At 46.4% G+C, this 19,697-nt stretch overlaps 1 protein-coding gene across 2 annotated transcripts in view; it reads left to right on the plus strand.

The window, feature by feature from the left end:
- Positions 1 to 16,193: 16,193 nt before the first annotated feature.
- DMRT1 (doublesex and mab-3 related transcription factor 1) overlaps positions 16,194 to 19,697 on the plus strand; it is a 134,703-nt gene continuing 131,199 nt past the window's right edge. The window contains exon 1 of one of the 2 annotated variants that reach the window (XM_007969398.3): positions 16,194 to 16,944. In XM_007969398.3, coding sequence (XP_007967589.1) covers positions 16,591 to 16,944 — 354 coding nt within the window. In that variant the 5' untranslated portion in view covers positions 16,194 to 16,590. Of the gene's footprint in view, positions 16,945 to 18,091; positions 18,359 to 19,697 lie in introns of those variants that run through there. The other variant, XM_073022171.1, reaches the window with a different exon arrangement.

The following is a 19,697-nucleotide window of genomic DNA, read 5'->3' on the forward strand; positions in this document are numbered from 1 at the left end:
ACTTTAGACCATACCTGCCATTTATAAGACTTTGGACATACCTCCAAATGTTAGACCCTTTTGACTTATCTTTATTTAAAAAATCATACTGGGAGTCTCAAAAAAAAAGAAAAAGGAAAGTTTATAGCAGGAGTCATGCACTGTTTTGTAAGGGACCTGATAATATTTTAGGATTTGTGGGTCATCTGGTCCCTGTTGCAACTATTGAACACTGACTGCCCTTCTATCTTCAAAGCAGCTCAACAGTACAAGAATGGGGTGAGTGTGGCTGCGTTCCAATAACATTTTATAAATGGACCCTGAAATTTGAATTTCATACCATTTTTATGTGTCATAAAATAGTTTACTTTTGACTTTCATTCACCCATTAAAAATGTAAAACTTGAGGCCAGCCTGGCCAACATGGTGAAGCCCCTTCTCTACCAAAAAACACAAAATTTAGCAGGGTGTGGTGGCGCGAGCCTGTAGTTCCAGCCACTGAGGAGGCTGAGGTGGGAGAATGGCTTGAACCCAGGAGGCAGGGGCTGCAGTGAGCCGTGATTGTGCCATTGCACTCCAGCCTGGGCGACAGAGTGAGACCCTGTCTCAAAAAAAACCCAAAAAAAACCAAAAAAACAGTAAAACTTGGCAGGAGACAATAGATCACACCTGTGATCCCAGCACTGGGAGGCCAATGCAGGAGGATCGTTTGAGCCCAGGAGTTCTAAACCAGCCTGGGCAACATAGCTAGACACTGTCTCTACCAAAAAAAAAAAAAAATTAGCGGAGTGTGGTGGGATGCTCTTCCAGTACCAGCTACTTGGGAGGTTGAGGTGGGAGGATTGTTTGAGTCTGGGAGGCTGAGGCTGCTGTGAGCCATGATCACACCACTGCATCCCAGCCTGGGCAATAAGCAAGACCGACCGCACCTCAAAAAGAAAAGTAAAACTCATTTTTTTGCAGGAGCCCATACAAACACAGAAGATATTTGGATTTGGCAGAAGTGCCTGTGGCTTGTAGACTACTGGTATAAAGGATCTTTTTTTCTACTGCTTTTAAATTGTTGTTTGTTTGTTTTAGAGACGGTCTGGCTCTGTCCCCCATGCTGGAGTGCAATAGCTCAATCATAGCTCACTGCAGCCTGGACCTCCAGGGCTCAAGTGATCCTCCCATCTGTAGACTATAGTCATGTACCACCATGCCCATGCCCAGCACTTTTTTTTTTGGTAGAGAACAGGTCTTGCATGCTAAGTTGCCCAGACCTTTTTTTTTTTTTTAGGTGGAGTCTCACTCTGTGGCCCAGAGCTGGAGTGTAGTGGTGTGATCTCGGCTCCCTGCAGCTTCTGCCTCCCAGTTCAAGCGATTCTCCTGGCTCAGCCTCCCGAGTAGCTGGGGCTACAGGCGGGCGCCACCACCCCTGTATAATTTTTGTATTTTTAGTAGAGATGGGGTTTCACCATGTTGGCCAGGCTGGTCTCAAACTCCTGACCTCAAGTGATCCGCCTGCCTTAGCCTCCCGAAGTGCTGGGATTACATGCGTGAGCCACCGCGTCGGTCCTTTTTTCTATTTCTATGAATCCTTGGGGGAAGTAGTGTATCCAAGGATCCTTAAAAGTAAGATTGCCAGATTTAGCAATAAAAATACAGAACACCCAGCTAAATTTGAATTTTAGGTAAACAAAGGATACTTTTTAAAAGTATATGTCCCATGCAATATTTACGTATTTTCTCTGACACGCCTAATTCAAATATTATAGTACTCTCCAGGTGCAAACATATTCTCATCCTCCACCCCCATCCCCCACACTACTGGCCCATGGCCCACCCCTCACCAGGCTCCCTGTCTTTTTGCTTCCTGTCTTCCCTACTTTTCCCTTCCCCCACACCCCCAGCTCCATTTCCCCACCTCCACCCCCTCCCCCAGTGAGAGTTACCGGTTACCGCTGTATATTCCCACGTGGAGAGCCCTTTGACCTCACCGTGTGGGCGGGAAAACAAAGACATTCCCTGTCAATCAGTGGGGAGCAGGCCTGAGGACCGCCTCTCCCTAGCACGTGACCTGCAGGCAGCTGGCGCCAGTCACGTGGGGCGAATCTATGGGGCAGGGGCAGCCTGGCTGCGAGCTGGTAAAGCCCCAGTCAAGAACGATTCTTTTCAGTGTTCTCAGGAAGAAGAGCGGGAGGTTACGCTTTGCAGGCCCCAGTGTGTCAATTCATGGCACTATGATTATCTCTTCTGTGACTGTTTGCAGCTTTTATTAGTATTTGTAAATGGTAATAAATAAAAATACCCCAGTCTTGTCTCCGAAACGAATCTGTAAACAAAGGAAAGGGTTTGTATTCCTCCTGAGCCTATGAGAGTAGGACGGTGTAAGTCTGCAAGGAATGCTGGGGGACAGGGAACTGTGCCAGGGATGGAATGTCGAGGGCAGAGTCGGGACTGCGTGAATGTCCCCACCATGAGACCCAGCCCTGTCTTAGAAGATCGAATTCTAGTTTGTATGTTTACCACTCCTTGATATGCTTCATAAATCCAAAAACTGCTCTCCTGGAAGCCTGCTTCTTCCAGGAAGCCTCCCGTCCCGCTCGAATCCTACGTGTTTTTCTCTTCTAAACTCCTTAACTTCCTTAACGTAACCTTTAGCAATGAATCTTGCACTAATGGTTCAGCAATGAGTCGCAACACCTCTTGAACTGTTGCTAATTTTTTTCTATGGTGAAATATTTCACTCATTTTCCCTATTTTCCAAGGGCCAGTAACGTGCTTTTTATCAGTGGACCTGAAGGCATGGTTGGCTAAAGGTAGTTTTGACCCTTCAAGTCGCAGCAGACGGCTGTGGCAATAATCATATAATCAACTCTGGCATATAGAAATATATAAGCACCACTTTGGGAGGCCGAGGCAGGTGGATCACTTGAGGTCAGGTGTTCAAGAGCAGCCTGGGCAACATGGCAAAACCCCGTCTCTACCCAAAATACAAAAATTAGCTTGGTGTGGTGATGCGCCTGTAGTTCCAGCTACTTGGGAGGCTGAGGCAGGAGAATCACTTGAACCCTGGAGTTGGAGGTTGCAGTGAGCCAAGATCATGCCACTGCGCTCCAGCCTAGTTGACAGAGCCAGACTGTGTGTGTTGGCTCATCTCTCTTCTGTAATTAGGTGAGTTTTTGTTTCTTTAATGTATCTCTAAAATGGTGTAGTTTTCTCCAATAGTTGGTAAAGTGGAAACCTAACAAGGCCTTCTTTGAAAAAAAAAAAATTGATAAAACACATAATAGCCTACATATATGTGTCTACTTAGGGTTTCAATTGTTAAACTTTGAATCAGTCACAAAATATTCATTTTACTATTCCCAACTCTCTACCCAATGTTAAGTGATCTATGATAAAAATACAGGTACACTTACATTGTTATTTATCCTAGCAGTATCCATATGCTAATCTGTTTGACTTGTTTTTATTTTGTTGACAAGCTGAAAAATCAGAAAGATAGTGGCTATTGAACCCAATAGGGGATGTATCTGACCACTTTTGGTGATAGACATTTTAACTTCCAATTCATCTTGAAACTCTTAAATGAAATTTTATTTCAGTATTTGTTTTCACTGTTTCCTCTATTCTTTTAGGTCTCTTATAGCAGAAGGCACAGGAAAGCTTGAGATATTCTCAGTTTATCAGATCATTAATTGTACAAGAAAGTATTTAAATAGACAATAATTTTGGATGGATTATTAAATTCAGAAAGCGATCATCTCCTTTTTAAAAAATAGTTGAGCTGGGCATGGTGGCTCATGCCTGTAATCCCAGCGTTTTGGGAAGCCAAGGAGGGTGGATCACGAGGTCAAGAGACCGAGATCATCCTGGCCAACATGGCGAAACCCCGTCTCTACTGAAAATACAAAAATTAGCTAGGCGTGGTGGGTGCCTCTAATCCCAGCTACTCGGAAGGCTGAGGCAGGAGAATTGCTTGAACCCGGGAGACTGAGGTTGCAGTGAGCCAAGATCGTGGCACTGGACTCCAGTCTGGGTGAGAGTGAGACTCCATGTCAAAAAAAAAAAAAAGGTTGTTAAAATAAGTTAAAATCTAATAAAGCAGGCCAGGCGTGGTGGCTCACACCTGTAATCCCAGCACTTTGGAAGACCGAGATTGGCAGATCATCTGAGGTCAAGAGTTCGAGACCAGCCTGACCAACATGGTAAAAACCCCGTCTCTAATAAAAATACAAAAATTAGCCAAGTGTGGTGGTGCATGCCTGTAATCCCAGCTACTCGGAGGCTGGGGCACGAGAATTGCTTGTACCCAGGAGGTGTAGGTTTTAGTGAGCCGAGATCACAACACTGCACTCCAGCCTGGGCGACAGAGGGAGACTCAGTCTCGACAACAACAAAAAATCTAATATAGCAATTTGACATTTGTTTGTTCTTCACAAATTTCAAGCAGTACATGTATATTGTTAGTTTATCCCCCATCAAATTCAATTTTGCAAAATAGATTTTTATTTATTTATTTTTTTGAGATAGGGTCTCATTCTGCTGCCCAGACAGATTGTGCAGTGGCATAATCTCAGCTCCCTGGCTCCTCAACCTCCCCAGGCTCAGGTGATCCTCCCACCTCAGCCTCCTGAGTAGCTGGAATACCAGGGTGCACCACCATGCTTGGCTAATTTTTCTATTTTTTGTAGAGACAGGGTTTCTCCATGTTACCTAGGCTGGTCTCAAACTCCGGGGCTCAAGCGATCCGCCTGCCCCAGCCTCTCACAGTGTTGGAATTACAGGCTTGAGCCACATGGCCCAGCTGCAAAATAGATGTTTTTTTGTTTGTTTTTTCGTTTGTTTGGAGACGGGGTCTTGCTCTTGTCGCCCAGGCTGGAGTGCAGTGGCGCGATCTCGGCTCACTGCAAGCTCTGCCTCCCCAGTTCACGCCATTCTCCTGCTTCAGCCTCCCCAACAGCTGGGACTACAGGTGCCTGCCACCAAGCCCGGCTATTTTTTCTTTGTATTTTTAGTAGAGACGGGGTTTCACCATGTTAGCCAGGATGGTCTCAATCTCCTGACCTCGTGATCCACCCTCCTCGGCCTCCCAAAGTGCTGGGATTACAGGCGTGAGCCGCCGCACCCGGCCCAAAATAGATATTTTTAAAAGCAGATTTCTTCTTGAATTTTTTTTTTTTTTTTTTTTTTTTTTTAATACGGAGTCTCGCTCTGTCGCCCAGGCTGGAGTGCAGTGGCCGGATCTCAGCCCACTGCAAACTTCGCCTCCCGGGTTTACGCCATTCTTCTGCCTCAGCCTCCCGAGCAGCTGGGACTACAGGCGCCCGCCACCTCGCCCAGCTAGTTTTTTTGTATTTTTTAGTAGAGACGGGGTTTCACCGTGTTAGCCAGGATGGTCTCAATCTCCTGACCTCGTGATCCGCCTGTCTCAGCCTCCCAAAGTGCTGGGATTACAGACTTGAGCCACCCCGCCCGGCCTTTTTTTTTTTTTTTTTTTTTCTGCCATGAAGTCTTGCTCTGTCACCCAGGCATAATCTCGGCTCACTACAACCTCTGCCTCCCGGGTTCAGGTGATTCTCCTGTCTCAGCTTCCCAAGTAGCTGGAATTACAGGTGTATGCCACCACGCCCAGCTAATTTTTTGGGTTGGTTGGTTGGTTGTTTTTGAGACAGAATCTCACATTGTCACGCAGGCTGGAGTGCAGTGGTGCATCTCAGTGCAACCTCCACTTCCCTGGTTCAAGTGATTCTCCTGTCTCAGCCTCCCGAGTAGCTGGGATTACAAGTGCATGCCACCACACCCGGCTAATTTTTTTGTATTTTTAGTACAGACGGGGTTTCACCATGTTGGCCAGACTGGTCTCAAACTCCTGACCTCAGGCAATCCACCTACCTTGGCCTCCCAAAGTGCTGGAATTACAGGCGTGAGCCACTGAGCCCAGCAATTTTTTGTATTTTTAGTAGAGACAGGGTTTCACAATGTTGGCCAGGCTGGTTTTGAACTGCTGACTGCAAGTGATCCACCCCCCTCAGCCTCCCAAAGTGCTGGGATTACAGGTGTGAGCCACTGCGCTGGCCCTCTTGGAGTTTTAAGCAATTGATTCTACAAGAAAAACGTATGATGGTAAACCTTTTTTTTTCTTTAGATTAATGTGAGTCAGTCTCCTGATTGTTTCAAAACAGCAGTTAATACTGAAGAGTCATCTACAATTATCTTAAAAATAAATATCCTGGGGCCAGTGCAGTGGCTCATGCCTGTAATCCCAGCACTTTGGGAGGCTGAGGTGGGTGGATCACAAGGTCAGGAGTTTGAGACCAGCCTGGCCAAGATGGTGAAACCCCGTCTCTAACTAAAAACACAAAAATTTGCCAGGCCCGTGGCAGGCGCCTGTAATCCCAGCTATTCAGGAAGCTGAGGCAGGAGAATCGTTTAAACCCGGGAGGCAGAGGTTGCAGTGAACTGAGATCACACCACTGCACTCCAGCATGGCCGACAGAGTGAGACTCTGTCTCAAAAAGATATAGATAAATAAATATCTTGGCCAGGCGAGGTAGCTCACGCCTGTAATCCCAGCACTTTGGGAGGCTGAGGCGGGCAGATCACAAGGTCAAGAGATTGAGACCATCCTGGCCAAAGTAGTGAAACCCCATCTCATCAGCCTTCCATTTTGCTAGCCTGCCAGTGTGCTGCTTATGATGTGCCCCTTAGTGTACTCCTCATCTTCCTAAGAGCCTGAGACAGGCTCTGGATGCTCAGATAACATCAGGATGCCGTGCTGGTGACAAATGTTGACACCCTAGAGGCTTTGTCATTTACTTCCGGTTTCCAAGCTGGGATTCTAATTACTTACATTGTTGAGAACACCTTATTTGGGAAGAACTAGCAAACTGCTCAGATCCTAAAACCTGCCTCCTAGCTCCCTTCATCTTCAATTTGTGCTTCAAAATTTCTCTTACAAGAGCCGGATGCGGTGGCTCACGCCTGTAATCCCAGCACTTTGGGAGGCCAGGGCAGGCGGATCACCTGAGGTCAGGAGTTCAAGACTAGCCTGACCAACATGGAGAAACTCCATCTCTACTAAAAATACAAAATTAGCTGAGCGTGGTGGCACATGCCTGTAATCCCAGCTACTCGGGAGGCTGAGGCAGGAGAATCACTTGAACCTGGGAGGCAGAGATTGCAGTGAGCCGAGATCGAACCATTGCACTCCAGCCTGGGCAACAAGAGTGAAACTCCGTCTAAAAAAAAAAAAAAAAAAAAATTCCTCTGACAGAATTAGAAAACAGTAATAGCTCACACTTGGGCAGTCTTTATTCTCTCATAGGCACTGTTTTAAGCCCTTTACATCCATCAATTATGGCATCTTCACAACAGTTGTCAGGTTATTTCCAATTTTCAGATGGGGAAAGGGTGGCACAAAGAGGGTAAGTGACTAGCCCACCGGCATATGGCTGGTAAATATCAAAAACTGGGACTCCAACACAGGCAGTCTGATTGTGAGGCCTGTGTTCTTACCTAAGATACACAGGATCCTGACTGCCTTTGTTTGTCTGCGTGGATGTTGGTGAGAACTCAAATGTGTAGAGGAAACTGGTTGGTAATTAGATTTCACTGCTGCAACCTCAAACATAGCCATCTTTCTGAACAACTAGGTCCATGCCAGCACTATCTGCTTTCAGGTTCCTCCTGTTCCTCCAATCCAAACTACAGTCAGCATCAGCTACCAACAATGATCAAGCAGTTTCTATGTGGCAGGCATAGAACAAACATTTGGGCATTTCACAAACATCCCGAATACCTAATATTGTCCCTGTGTAAGGACAGAAAGCTCAAAGATGCTGCTAACTGGTTTGTTCCGATCAGGCAGTGATTGGCAGAACCCACACTTACACTTTCATTCCTCAAACACCTCAAGGACGAAAGCCTCCATCACTCTCCATTTGCCTAAAGGATAGAAGCCAAATTCCTTACTGGCAGGCAAGGTGCCATGCTATCTTTCCAACCTTATCTCCTGCTGGGCTCCAGCTTGACTCCTCTGTTCCAGACTGGCATGTCTGTGCCCTCTCCCCCAACCTACAGGCACACTCCCAGTGCCCAGCCTTCCATCCGTTGTTCCCATGACCTAGAATGTCTTGTTTTCTCCTTTCAGCCTCCTCAAATCCTGTGTGACTACAGTTCAATCTTCCATTCATACAAGGTCCTCCTCCACTCAATGCTTCAGGTCCTAGCAGTCCCACTTGTCCCTTCTCCCTGCTGGTAGGAGTAGTAGCATTTAGTGGAGGAGGACTTGCATGAGATGGAATCAACAGGGACATTGATTACACACAGCTGTGCACCTTATTGTCAGTTCAGGCCAGCTGAGTCACAGCAGCACGTTTGACACAGGGAGCTGAATATTTTGATCATATAGTATCTCACTTCATATATATGGTCAGAGGCAACACAGAGAAGTTTCCCTTGACCTGTTGTACCAAGGGACAAAAACAGCTTTTTGTGGACGAAATGCAAAGTAGATGGAATTGATCATCAGTGCCTTCTGTAGCTTCCCCTCCCCACAGGTTCTTCCAATATGTGGGAGGTGTATATGTGTATATATCTGCTTTCTATGTACTCTTTCTTTCTTTCCAATCCGGAAAACAGCTTTCTGTGGACGAAATGCAAAGTAGATGGAATTGATCATCAGTGCCTTCTGTAGCTTCCCCTCCCCACAGGTTCTTCCAATATGTGGAAGGTGTATATGTGTATATATTTACTTTCTCTGTACTCTTTTTTTTCTTTCCAATTGGGAAATAACCACCACAATAAAAGATATGTTACTGTGTACCACTTACTTTTCTCAGCACTCCCCAAGTATTAACTAATTTAGTCTTCCCAGTAACCCTTTGAAGTAGGCATTAGTATTAACCCCCTTTTTATAGGTGAGGAGACTGAGTCACAGAGCGATTAAGGAGCCTAAGGTCACAGAGCTTGGATTCAAAACTATGCATTTAATCAATATGCTATATTGCCTCACCAATAAAACAATGTATTGTTTTATTCTAATAGTAAAAGTAATGCCTGCTAAGTGTTAAAAAAAATCAGATAGGGCGGGCGTGGTGGCTCACACCTGTAATCCCAGCACTTTGGGAGGCTAAGGCGGGCCGATCACTTGAGACCAGGAGTTCTAGACCAGCCTGGTCAACATCGTGAAATCCTGTCTCTACTAAAAATAAAAATAAAAATAAAAATTAGCTGGGTGTGGTGGCGGGTGCCTGTAATCCCAGCTACTAGGGAGGCTGAGACACGAGAATTGCTTGAACCCCAGAAAGGGAGGTTGCAGTGAGCCGACATCGCACCACTGGACTCCAGCCTGGGCGGCAGAGCAAGACTCTGTCTTGGGAGAAAAAAAAAAAACGATTGTAAAGTAGAATACCATCCATAATCCTATTACACAGGGAAAATTATATAACCTGCTCAAGCAGATAGAAACATGCATTAGTTTGTATTTCAACAATGAAAAAAAAGCACAGTGGAGCCACACTGTACATTATAGCTAGTTTTCTTTGTGTTTTTTAATTTAAAAATTTGAATAGCTTCCTTGAGGTATAATTTATATACCATAAAATTTGTTTTAATCATACAAATAATTTTAGTAAACTTACAGTTTTGCAACCATTACTACAATCCAATTTTAGATCATTTCGTTACTCCTAAAATATATTTATTTATTTATTAGTTTTTAAAAATTTTTATTATTTTGAGAGAGTCTCGCTCTGTCACCAGCCTGGAGTGCAATAGTGAGATCTTGGCTCACTGCAACCTCTGCCTCCTGGGTTCAAGTGATTCTCTTGCCTCAGCCTCTCCAGCAGCTGGGACTACAGGCGCATGCCACCATGCCCAGCTAACTTTTTGTATTTTTAGTAGAGACGGGGTTTCACTATGTTGGCCAGGATAGTCTCGACCCCTTGACTTCATGATCCGTCTGCCTCTGCCTCCCAAAGTGTTGAGATTATGGGTGTGAGCGACCACACCCAGCCTTATTTATTTATTTATTTATTTATTTATTTTTGGAGATGGAGTGTCACTCTGTTGCCCAGGCTGGAGTGCAATGATATGATCATAGCTTACTGCAGCCTCAAACTCCTGGGCTCAAGCCATCCTCCCACCACAGCCTCCCAAGTAGCTGGGATTACAGGCAAAAGGCACAAGCCACCATGCCTGGCTTCCCAAATAATATTTTATATGCATTTGCACTTACTCCCAGTATCTACCTCCGGTTCCTGGCAACTGCTAATCTAATTTCTGTCTCTATTGATTTTGCCTTTTGTGAACATTTCATATAAATGTTGTTTTGCCATAGGTAGTCTTTTGAATCTGGTTTCTTCTACATAGCGTAATGTTTTCAAGGTTCATCCATGGTGTAGTATGTATCATTACTTCATTCCCTTTGACAGCTCAATAATATTCCATTGTATGGCTATATCACAGTTTGTTCTTTCATTCACCGGTTGATGGACATTTGAATTGTTTCAAATAAATAATGCTGGGCTGGGCGTGGTGGCTCACACCTGTAATCCCAGCACTTTGGGAGGCCAAGGCGGGCAGATCACCTAAGATCAGGCATTCAAGACCAGCCTGGCCAACATGGTAAAACCCCTCATCTACTAAAAAATACAAAAATTAGGCTGGGTGTGGTGGCTCACGCCTGTAATCCTAGGACTTTGGGAGGCTGAGGTGGGCAGATCACCTGAGGTCAGGAGTTTGAGGCCACCCTGACCAACATGGAGAAACCCTGACTCTACTAAAAATACAAAAATTAGCCAGGCATGGTGGCACATGCCTGTAATCCCACTTACTTGGGAGGCTGAGGCAGGAGACTCGCTTGAACCCAGGAGGCGGAGATTGCGGTGAACCGAGATCTCGCCATTGCCATCGCACTCCAGCCTGAGCAACAAGCGTGAAACTCCGTCTCCAAAAAAAAAAATTAGCTGGGTGTGGTGGCAGGCGCCTGTAATCCCAGCTACTCAGGAGGCTGAGGTAGGGCTTACTGCTTGAGCCCGAGAGGCAGAGGTTACAGTGAGCCGAGATCATGCCACTGCACTCCAGCCTGGGCAACAGTGAGACTCTGCTTAAAAAAAAAAAAAAGGTTGCTATACATTTTAATGTACGAGTCTTTGCATGGACGTATGTTTTCACTTCTCTGAGGAAGAGACCTAGTATTGAAATTATTGGGTCATATGTTAAGTTTTCCACAATTTTACATACCCATCAGCAGTATATGAGAGTCTGGTTTCTTCACATCCTAGTCAATACTTGCTATGGTCTATCTTTTTTATTATAGGTATCCTAGAGAGTGTGAAGCAATAGCTTATCATGTTTTTAATTTGTATTTCTCTAATGAGTAAATATACTGAGCATCTTTTGGCAATTTGAATATTTTCTTTGGTAAAATGTCTAATCAAATCTTTTTTTTTTTTTGACAGGGTTTCGCTCTATCTCCCAGGCTGGAGTGCAGTGACACCATCTCAGCTCACTGCAGCCTCCCAGGCTCAAGTGATCCTTCCACCTCAGCCTCCTGAGTAGCTGGGACTACAGGTGCACACTATTACACTTGGCTAATTTTCAAATTATTTACAGAGATGGGGTCTCCCTATATTACCCAGGCTGGTCGTGAACTCCTGGGTTCAAGAGATCCTCCTGCCTCAGCCTCTCAAAGTGCTGGGATTGCAGGTGTAAGCCACCATGCCCGGCCATATTAAACACATTTTTTCAATTGGGTTGTCTTTTCATTATTAAATTGTAAGAGTTGTTTATATATTCTGGATACAAATCAGATATCTGATGATCAGATATGTGATTTTCAAATATTTTCTCAAAAAATGTTTTGGCTTGTATTTTCATTTAATTTTCTTTTTTCTTCTCTTTTTTTTTTTTTTTTTTTCTTTTCTTTGAGATGGAGTCTCCCCTTGTTGCCCAGGCTACAGTGTGGTGGCGCTATCTTGGCTCACTGCAACCTCCACCTCCAGGGTTCAAGTGATTCTCCTGCCTCAGCCTCCTGATTAGCTGAGATTACAGGTACCTGCCACCACGCCTGGCTGATTGTTGTATTTTTAGTAAAGATGGAGTTTCACTAAGTTGGCCAGGCTGGTCTCGAACTCCTGACATCAGGTGATCTGCCCGCCTTGGCCTCCCAAAGTGCTGGGATTACGGGCATGAGCCACCGTGTCAGGCCATATTTTCATTTTCTTAATGGTGTCTTTTGAAGACACAAAAGTTTTGAATTTTAGTGAAGTCCAGTTTGTCAGTTTTGTTCCTTTTATCACTTCTGCTTTTGTTTGTTTGTTTGTTTGTTTTTTGGAGATGGAGTCTTGTTCTGCGGCCCAGACTAGAGTGCAGTGTTGTGATCTTGCCTCACTGCAACCTCTGCCTCCCCAGTTCAAGCAATTCTCTTGCCTCAGCCTCCTCGGTAGCTGGGATTACAGGAGCAGGCTGCCACGCCTGGCTAATTTTTTGTATTTTAGTAGAGATGGCGTTTCACCGTGTTGCCCAGGCTGGTCTCGAACTCCTGAGCTCAGGTGATCTACCTGCCTTGGCCTCCCAAAGTGCTAGGATTACAGGCATGAACCACTGCACCCAGCCCACTTTTGCTTTTGGTGTTATGCCTGAGAAGTCTTTGCCTAACCCTGACATGTTTTAGAACTGCCCTTCCCCCCACTTACTAATATGTCTTGGACACATTTCTATTTCAGTAAATACAGATCTGTATCATCTTTATGGCTTCCATGTCTGGAAAAAGGAGAGGAGAGAAAGGAGACAACAAAGCCAGGCTACTCGAAATATCCAGTACAAATTTGTTCATTCTTGGGGACTTCCTGTCTCTCTCTTTTTTTTTTCTTGAGGCAAAGTCTCACTCTGTCACCCAGGCTAGAGTGCAGTGGCACTATCTCAGATCACTGCATCTTTGCCTCCAGGATTCAAGTGATTCTCTAGCCTCAGCCTCCCAAGTAACTGGAATTACAGGTGCCCACCACCCTGCCCAGCTAATTTTTGTATTTTAGTAGAGATGAGGTTTCACCATGTTGGCCAGGCTGGTCTCGAACTCCTGGCCTCAAGTGATCTGCCTGCCTTGGCCTCCCAAAGTGCTGGGATTACAGGCATGAGCCACTGCGCCCAGACACTTTTTTTTTTTCTTGAAACAGAGTCTCCCTGTGTCGCCCAGGCTAGAGTGCAATGGAGCGATCTCGGCTCACTGCAAGCTCTGCCTCCCGGGTTTTAAGAGATTCTCCTGCCTCAGCTCCTAAGTAGCTGAGATTACAGGCACGCCCCACCATGCCTGGCTAAGTTTTGTATTTTTAGTGGAGACGGGGTTTCACCATGTTGGTCAGGCTGGTCTCGAACTCCTGACCTCATGATGCACCCACCTCTGCCTCCCAAAGTGCTGGGATCACAGGTGTGAGCTACCGCGCCCGGACACTTTTTTTTTTTTTTTTTTGAGACGGAGTTTTGCCCTTTTTGCCCAGGCTGGAGTGCAAAGGCATGATCTTGGCTCACTGCAATCTCCGCCTCCTGGATTCAAGTGATTATCCTGCCTCAGCCTCCAGAGTAGCTGGGATTACAGGCATGCACCACCACACCTGGCTAATTTTGCATTTTTAGTAGAGAAGTGGTTTCACCATGTTGACCAGGTTGGTCTCGAACTCCTGACCTCAGGTGATCCGCCCGCCTCAGCCTCCCAAAATGCTGAGATTATAGGCGTGAGCCACTGTGCAGGGCCTGTCTCTATTTTTGGTGGTCTCCTGTCTGGTACCTCTTCTGTGTTTTGTGAATAAAAACTTTACTAGGCCATTAACTTCATCACAACATTTTATGTTTTTATGCCTTGGTCACAGAGATTCTTAGCCTTGAATTTTCTGTGGGCTTAAATTCCTCCTTCACAGATTCCAGTGATAGGCTGCTTGTAAAGAACACATATTCCCTTGTAATTTGGGATTTGACAGCTGCTTCTTCCTGCATCTACTTCAGTGTCTAAAATTGGACAGGACCTTGGGAATGATTCAGCTCCAGTTTAGTATTAAAATATAAATATGGCTCAGGCACGGAGGCTCACATCTATAAATCTCAGTGCTTTGGGAGGTGGAGGGAAGAGAATTACTTGAGGCCAGGAGTTTGAGACCAGCCTGAGCAACATAGTGAGCCTCCGTCTCCACAAAAAATTAAAAATTGGGGCCAGGCTCGGTGGCTCATGCCTGTAATCCCAGCACTTTGGGAGGCCGAGGCAGGCGGATCACGAGGTCAAGAGATCAAGACCATCCTGGCTAACATGGTGAAACCCCGTCTCTACTAAAAATACAAAAAATTAGCTGGGCGTGGTGGCAGGCACCTGCAGTCCCAGCTACTTGGGAGGCTGAGGCAGGAGAATGGTGTGAACCCAGTAGGCGGAGCTTACAGTGAGCCGAGATCACGCCACTGCACTCCAGGCTGGGCGAGAGAGTGAGACTCTGTCTCAAAAAAAAAAAGGAAGAAGAAAAAGAAAAATTAGGCGTGGTAGCACATGCCTCTAGTCCCAGCTACTTGGAAGGCTGAGGCAAGGAGGATCCCTTTAGCCCAGAAGCTGGAGGCTACAGTGAGCTATGACTGTGCCACTGCACTTTAGCCTGGGCAACAGAGCAAGACTCTATCTCTAAAAAATAAATAAATAAATAAATAAAATATAAATCTGGAAAAAGAACATAAATATTGGATAATAGCAATTGACATGCGTGTTTTAATGGAAGATTTAAGAGACATGAGATATTCTGAACAAAGTAGTGGTTATCATTTATAAGGTTCCAGAATGGGATAGATGGTTGCATCCTAGCTCCTGTCAGGAGTAGAGTTTCACTGGTTTCACAGGTAGAGGTGCTGTGTAAAGCTAGAAGCTTCTTTTGGAAGTAACTTTCAGACAGAGAATACTAATGGAGAAATTTCAGACTGAGGGAAAGGGCCCTTGAGAGAGGCCTCAGAATTAGAGCTCCAAAGTCAGATTCGAGGATTTCAGAACTCAGTACTGAAAACACCAAACTGCTGAAAGAGGTGGCCACAGTACAACCATTTTGATGAGAAGCTGAACAGGGTGACCATGCCTCTTTGGAGAAATAATCCCCTAGGTCTGGAGGCGGCCCAGGATCCTGAAGGTTAATACCAGTGCTGGTGGAAAAGAAGGAGCATTCAAAGTGCATTAAGACCCACTCCCGGTCTTTAACTCGTTAACATGGAAAACAATAGCAAAGCACTGCTGGGGCCCCCTGCTGTGTGTATAGAATATACCGGAAGACTAAGACATGGAGATACCAGCTGGGAGCTACTGCAGAGATTCAGACTTGAGGTGAAGGACTGGCCTTAGGGAGCACGTGGGTGAGTAGGAAGAACTGCTCAGCAGGCCTTAGCTGCTGAGCATTTGTTGTGCAGGTGCAGAGAGGACACAGGCATGGCTGGGGCGGGAGTTCAGGATGAGAACCCTGGGACAGGCTGTAAGATGATCGAACCAGGTTGGTTTCTTTCTTTTTTTTTTCTTTTTTTCTTTTTTTTTTTAGAGGTATAATGACATACAGTAAAATGCACAGATATGAAGTGTAGAATGAATTTTGATAAATGTCTACATATGTGTAACCACCCCCCACCTCAGTTTTTTAATATATATGTTTCTTTTTAAGTTTGAGTTTCCCGTGCCTGCAGAGTGTAAGTTTAAGCGGCCTCACAGGCAAGAAGCTATATGCACCTGAAGTGAACGGGAACACGGGCTGGAATAGTAGATCGTAGATCGTAAAGTTATCTGGAGCGAAGGAGGTAGAAGTCTTGTGAGCAAATGAACACTGGTGCAGGAAGGGATAAACGGAGAACAGAAAGTTCCAACCTTTGAAATTTTTGAAGTTCTTGTGCCCTGCACATTGAGGATCTTATTTGCCGTACAAATAGGCCAAATCTTATTTACCCTATACATTTCTGAGGCCTTCCACCTCATAGCTCTTAAGAGAGAGAAAACATTTTTTTTCTGACTTGGCTGTTGCCAAAGTCGGCTCTATCAAATCTGGTGCGCCCCTCTGGGGGAAAGGGAGCTAGAAGACCCCGTAGGGTGGTTTGCACCTCCTCCAAGCATGCAAGCATGGCTCTGCTCTTGACCTGGGGAGTCCAGCTTCCTCGGTGCAACGTGCTTTGGCAACGGGGTCTTGGCGCCTCCGAGAGCGGGGGGAGGGGTGCCCACGATTCCCAGGCCGCTCTGTACCTCTCGGTGGGCTTGCAGGGACCCTGTAGCAAAGCCCTGGATGCTTGCAGCCGGTGCAAGTTTGCAAGCAGCTGGAGAGCGGTGGCTGGAGTCGGGGGGCGGTGGGCGTGGCCACGCTCCCTCCCAGGCAGTCCCGGGAATGTTCTGAAAAGTATCCAAAAGTTCTGAGTCGCGCGCGCGCGCGCCAAAAGAAAAGGCACAACCCCCCACCACTCCGGGCGTGGCGTGTCCAGACCTCGCCACTCCAGCTGCACCTCCGGCTACAGCGAACACGTCTCCTGCGCCTCCTCCTCCCGAGCCTCGCTGTCCGTCGGGTTCATACCTCGCAGCAATCACCAGGCGAGAGAGGCGGCCAGAGTGCTCGCATTTCTCCTAGGGGCACCATGCCCAACGACGAGGCATTCAGCAAGCCCTCTACACCGTCGGAAGCCCCTCACGCCCCCGGGGCACCGCCGCAGGGCAAAGCCGGGGGGTTTGGCAAAGCGTCTGGGGCGCTAGTGGGGGCGGCCGGCGGTTCGAGCGCCGGGGGTAGCAGCGGCGGAGGCGGCTCCAGCTCCGGGGCGTCGGGCCTGGGTGCCGGGAGCAAGAAGTCCCCACGGCTGCCCAAGTGCGCACGCTGCAGGAACCACGGCTACGCGTCGCCGCTCAAGGGCCACAAGCGCTTCTGCATGTGGCGGGACTGCCAGTGCAAAAAGTGCAACCTGATCGCTGAGAGGCAGCGCGTGATGGCCGCGCAGGTGGGTGCGGGCATCCGGGAGCCGGGGTTCAGCCCTAGTTTTTTTTTTTTCTAGATGGAGTCTCGCTTTGTTGCCCCAGGCTGGACTGTAGTGGCGCGATCTCGGCGCACTGCAACCTCAGCCTCCCGGGTTCAAGCAATTGGCCTGTCTCAGCCTCCCAAGTAGCTGGGACTACAGGCGCACGCCACCGTGCCCGGCTAATTTTTTTGTTTTTAGTAGAGATGGGGGTTTCATCATATTGGTCAGACTGGTCTCGAACTCCTGACCTCAGGTGATCCACCCGCTTCGGGCTCCCAAAGTGCTGGGATTACAGGCGTGGGCCACCGCTCCCGGCGGGGCCCGAGTGTTTTGAATGAAGTCCCCCCACCATGGCCGTGGCCATGTGGGTCCTGGGTTGTGGAAAGACGCCGCAGTACTTGCCGACGGCCGCTGCGCTTGGGGTCCTGGGCTCCCGGCCACGCTACAACGCCAGTCTGGGAGGGCCAGGGACGTGTCTCTGATCCCGCCCGCCGGGCAGAGTTGCGGGCTTCGCTCGGCTCGGGGTTCCCCATGATCTCTGACCCTGCCTTTCAGCGGAGTTGGGGGGTTAACCTGTACGGGAGTCCATGGGATCTCTAACTCGCGCCGCTGAAGAGAGTCATGGGGGTTCCCTGTCCTCCCGGGTCCCTGAGATCCCTGATCCTGCTCTCAGGGCAGGGAATTTCGGGGTTCGCCCCTCTGGGCTTCCCCGCGATCCCAGAGCCCGCGCTCCAACAGAGTTGGCAGGGTTGGTTGGTCTAGAGGAGTCTTCAGGATCTTCGCTCCGGTCCTCCGAGGTGAGGGTAGTGGGGAGGGTTCGACACCAAGGGAATCCCCGGGATCTCTAGCCCCGCTCTCCCAGTAGAGTATTGCGGAATTCTCTCCGCTTCAGGGTCCCAAGATCTCCGACCGTGCCTTGGGAGCTGAGGGTTTCGGGGTTCGATTTCATCGAGCGCCCCCAGAATCCCTGACTCTGCCTCTTTGCTGAGTTGCACATTTAAGAAAGGATCTTGGAGGGCGCCAGTGCTGGCCGTTCCGTTAGGGGGAAAGGGAGACTCGGCCGGGCTGCTGCTTACCAGGGTAACCTGTCGGAAAGCCTTATTTGTCTTTCTGGAAAAGTCGCTGCACTGGACGCGCGTTGCGTGGTGTTTCCTGAGCGCCTGGCGCACTTTTTATCTTTGTCCCGCGTGGATGGAGGCTGAGCGCCTCAGCCATTTTGAGAACTCTGGAAATTTTATTAGCGTTTTAAAATTTGCATTCTCGACCGAAGATTAAAGTGCAAATTCTTTGAATATGTTTTAAAGTACGCTTACGAATTTAAAAAAATATGCGCAGGTGGAAAAAAGCGCGCTAGAGTTTGAGATTTTTGTCCGTCTGTGGTTTTGTTTTTTTAAAGGTTCGTAAGTCGGCTAGTAATTTAACATTTTAACGGAAAGTTAATGTCGTTAGTATTCTAAAAGGATTTTTAGAAGGCAGTAATCTACGTTATTTCCAGTTAACAGTTGTTTCATCTTTTTAAGCCAGGTTATTTAAAATGAAAAGATAACAAAGAAATGTTTGCTAACGATGTGCTACTTTTGATTAGGAACATGTAAATATCCTCCATTGAAAACAAATGCCCGAAGGTTATATGCTTTTATGTAATACTTTAGATTTTTACAAATGTGTTTTGTACTAAACGTGTTTTGACTTCACAGATGGCTAGTGCAATCATGAAAATATATATTGTTTTGCTTAATTTCTTAATAGGTATTTTAAGCTTAATCTACAGTGGATGAAAAGAATACACTGGGTGTGGCAATAAAATGCGTCACAATGAGTTTACTGAAAAAAATTAATGGACTTCTAAATTACACTGGGTAGAAAAATACTCTAAACATTTAGTCTTTGGCTTAAATGTTTTGTGTGGAGAACATGCTTGGGGGATTTCTCAAAATGTAGTAAAAATATTCTAGTAGAGAAATTAATTTTGAATAACCTTTATTAGTTGAGGAGGCTGCTTACACCGTTAAAAACAAAAGCAACTCAAGGTCACTTAGAATGGGAAACTTCAGTATTTTTTCCTACACCAGAATGTGTGTACTGTGCCAGATGAATCCTTAAAAATCCGTAAAACAACTACTTTTTAGTCATTTTTAAACAGTTTGAAATTGATCTTATATATGATTCTAAAATAATCGTATAGTTGCATTTTTAATCAATTGTTATCCCCTTTCCTTTTTATATATTTCCTAAGAAACATTGAGAGAAGGTCCTTAGCGAGATACCTGAGCATTTTGCATATGCATCGGGTTTGTGTAAGGAAGGATGTGAGTATGCACTGACATACTTCAGAGGTTTGCAGGGGTTTAAAACTTCTTTCTGGTCAGATTCATTGATGTTCTCTTTCTAAGCCTCTTGGTTAATAATAGGAAATTCAAGCTTAATTATTTAATCTTAAGTCATTAATTATTTAAGGTTAATTTTTCTAAGTCGAAGACTATTTTTGGCCATGAGGAAAAATTACTTCCCAATTATAATCAGCTTTCTATGTTTGGACTACAGTTTTCCTAAAGCAACATATAAATTGTAGTTGTTTTTTCTTCCTTTCTTTTTTTTTTTCAGACGGGAGTCTCGCTCTGTTCCCCAGGCTGGAGTGCAGTAACATGATCTTGGCTCACTGCAACCTCCGCCTCCCGGGTTCAAGTGATTCTTCTGCCTCAGCCTCTCCAGTAGCTGGGACTACAGGCGCAGGC

The sequence above is a fragment of the Chlorocebus sabaeus genome, chromosome 12 (assembly GCF_047675955.1).
Source record: "Chlorocebus sabaeus isolate Y175 chromosome 12, mChlSab1.0.hap1, whole genome shotgun sequence".
NCBI classification, from domain to species: Eukaryota; Metazoa; Chordata; class Mammalia; order Primates; family Cercopithecidae; genus Chlorocebus; species Chlorocebus sabaeus.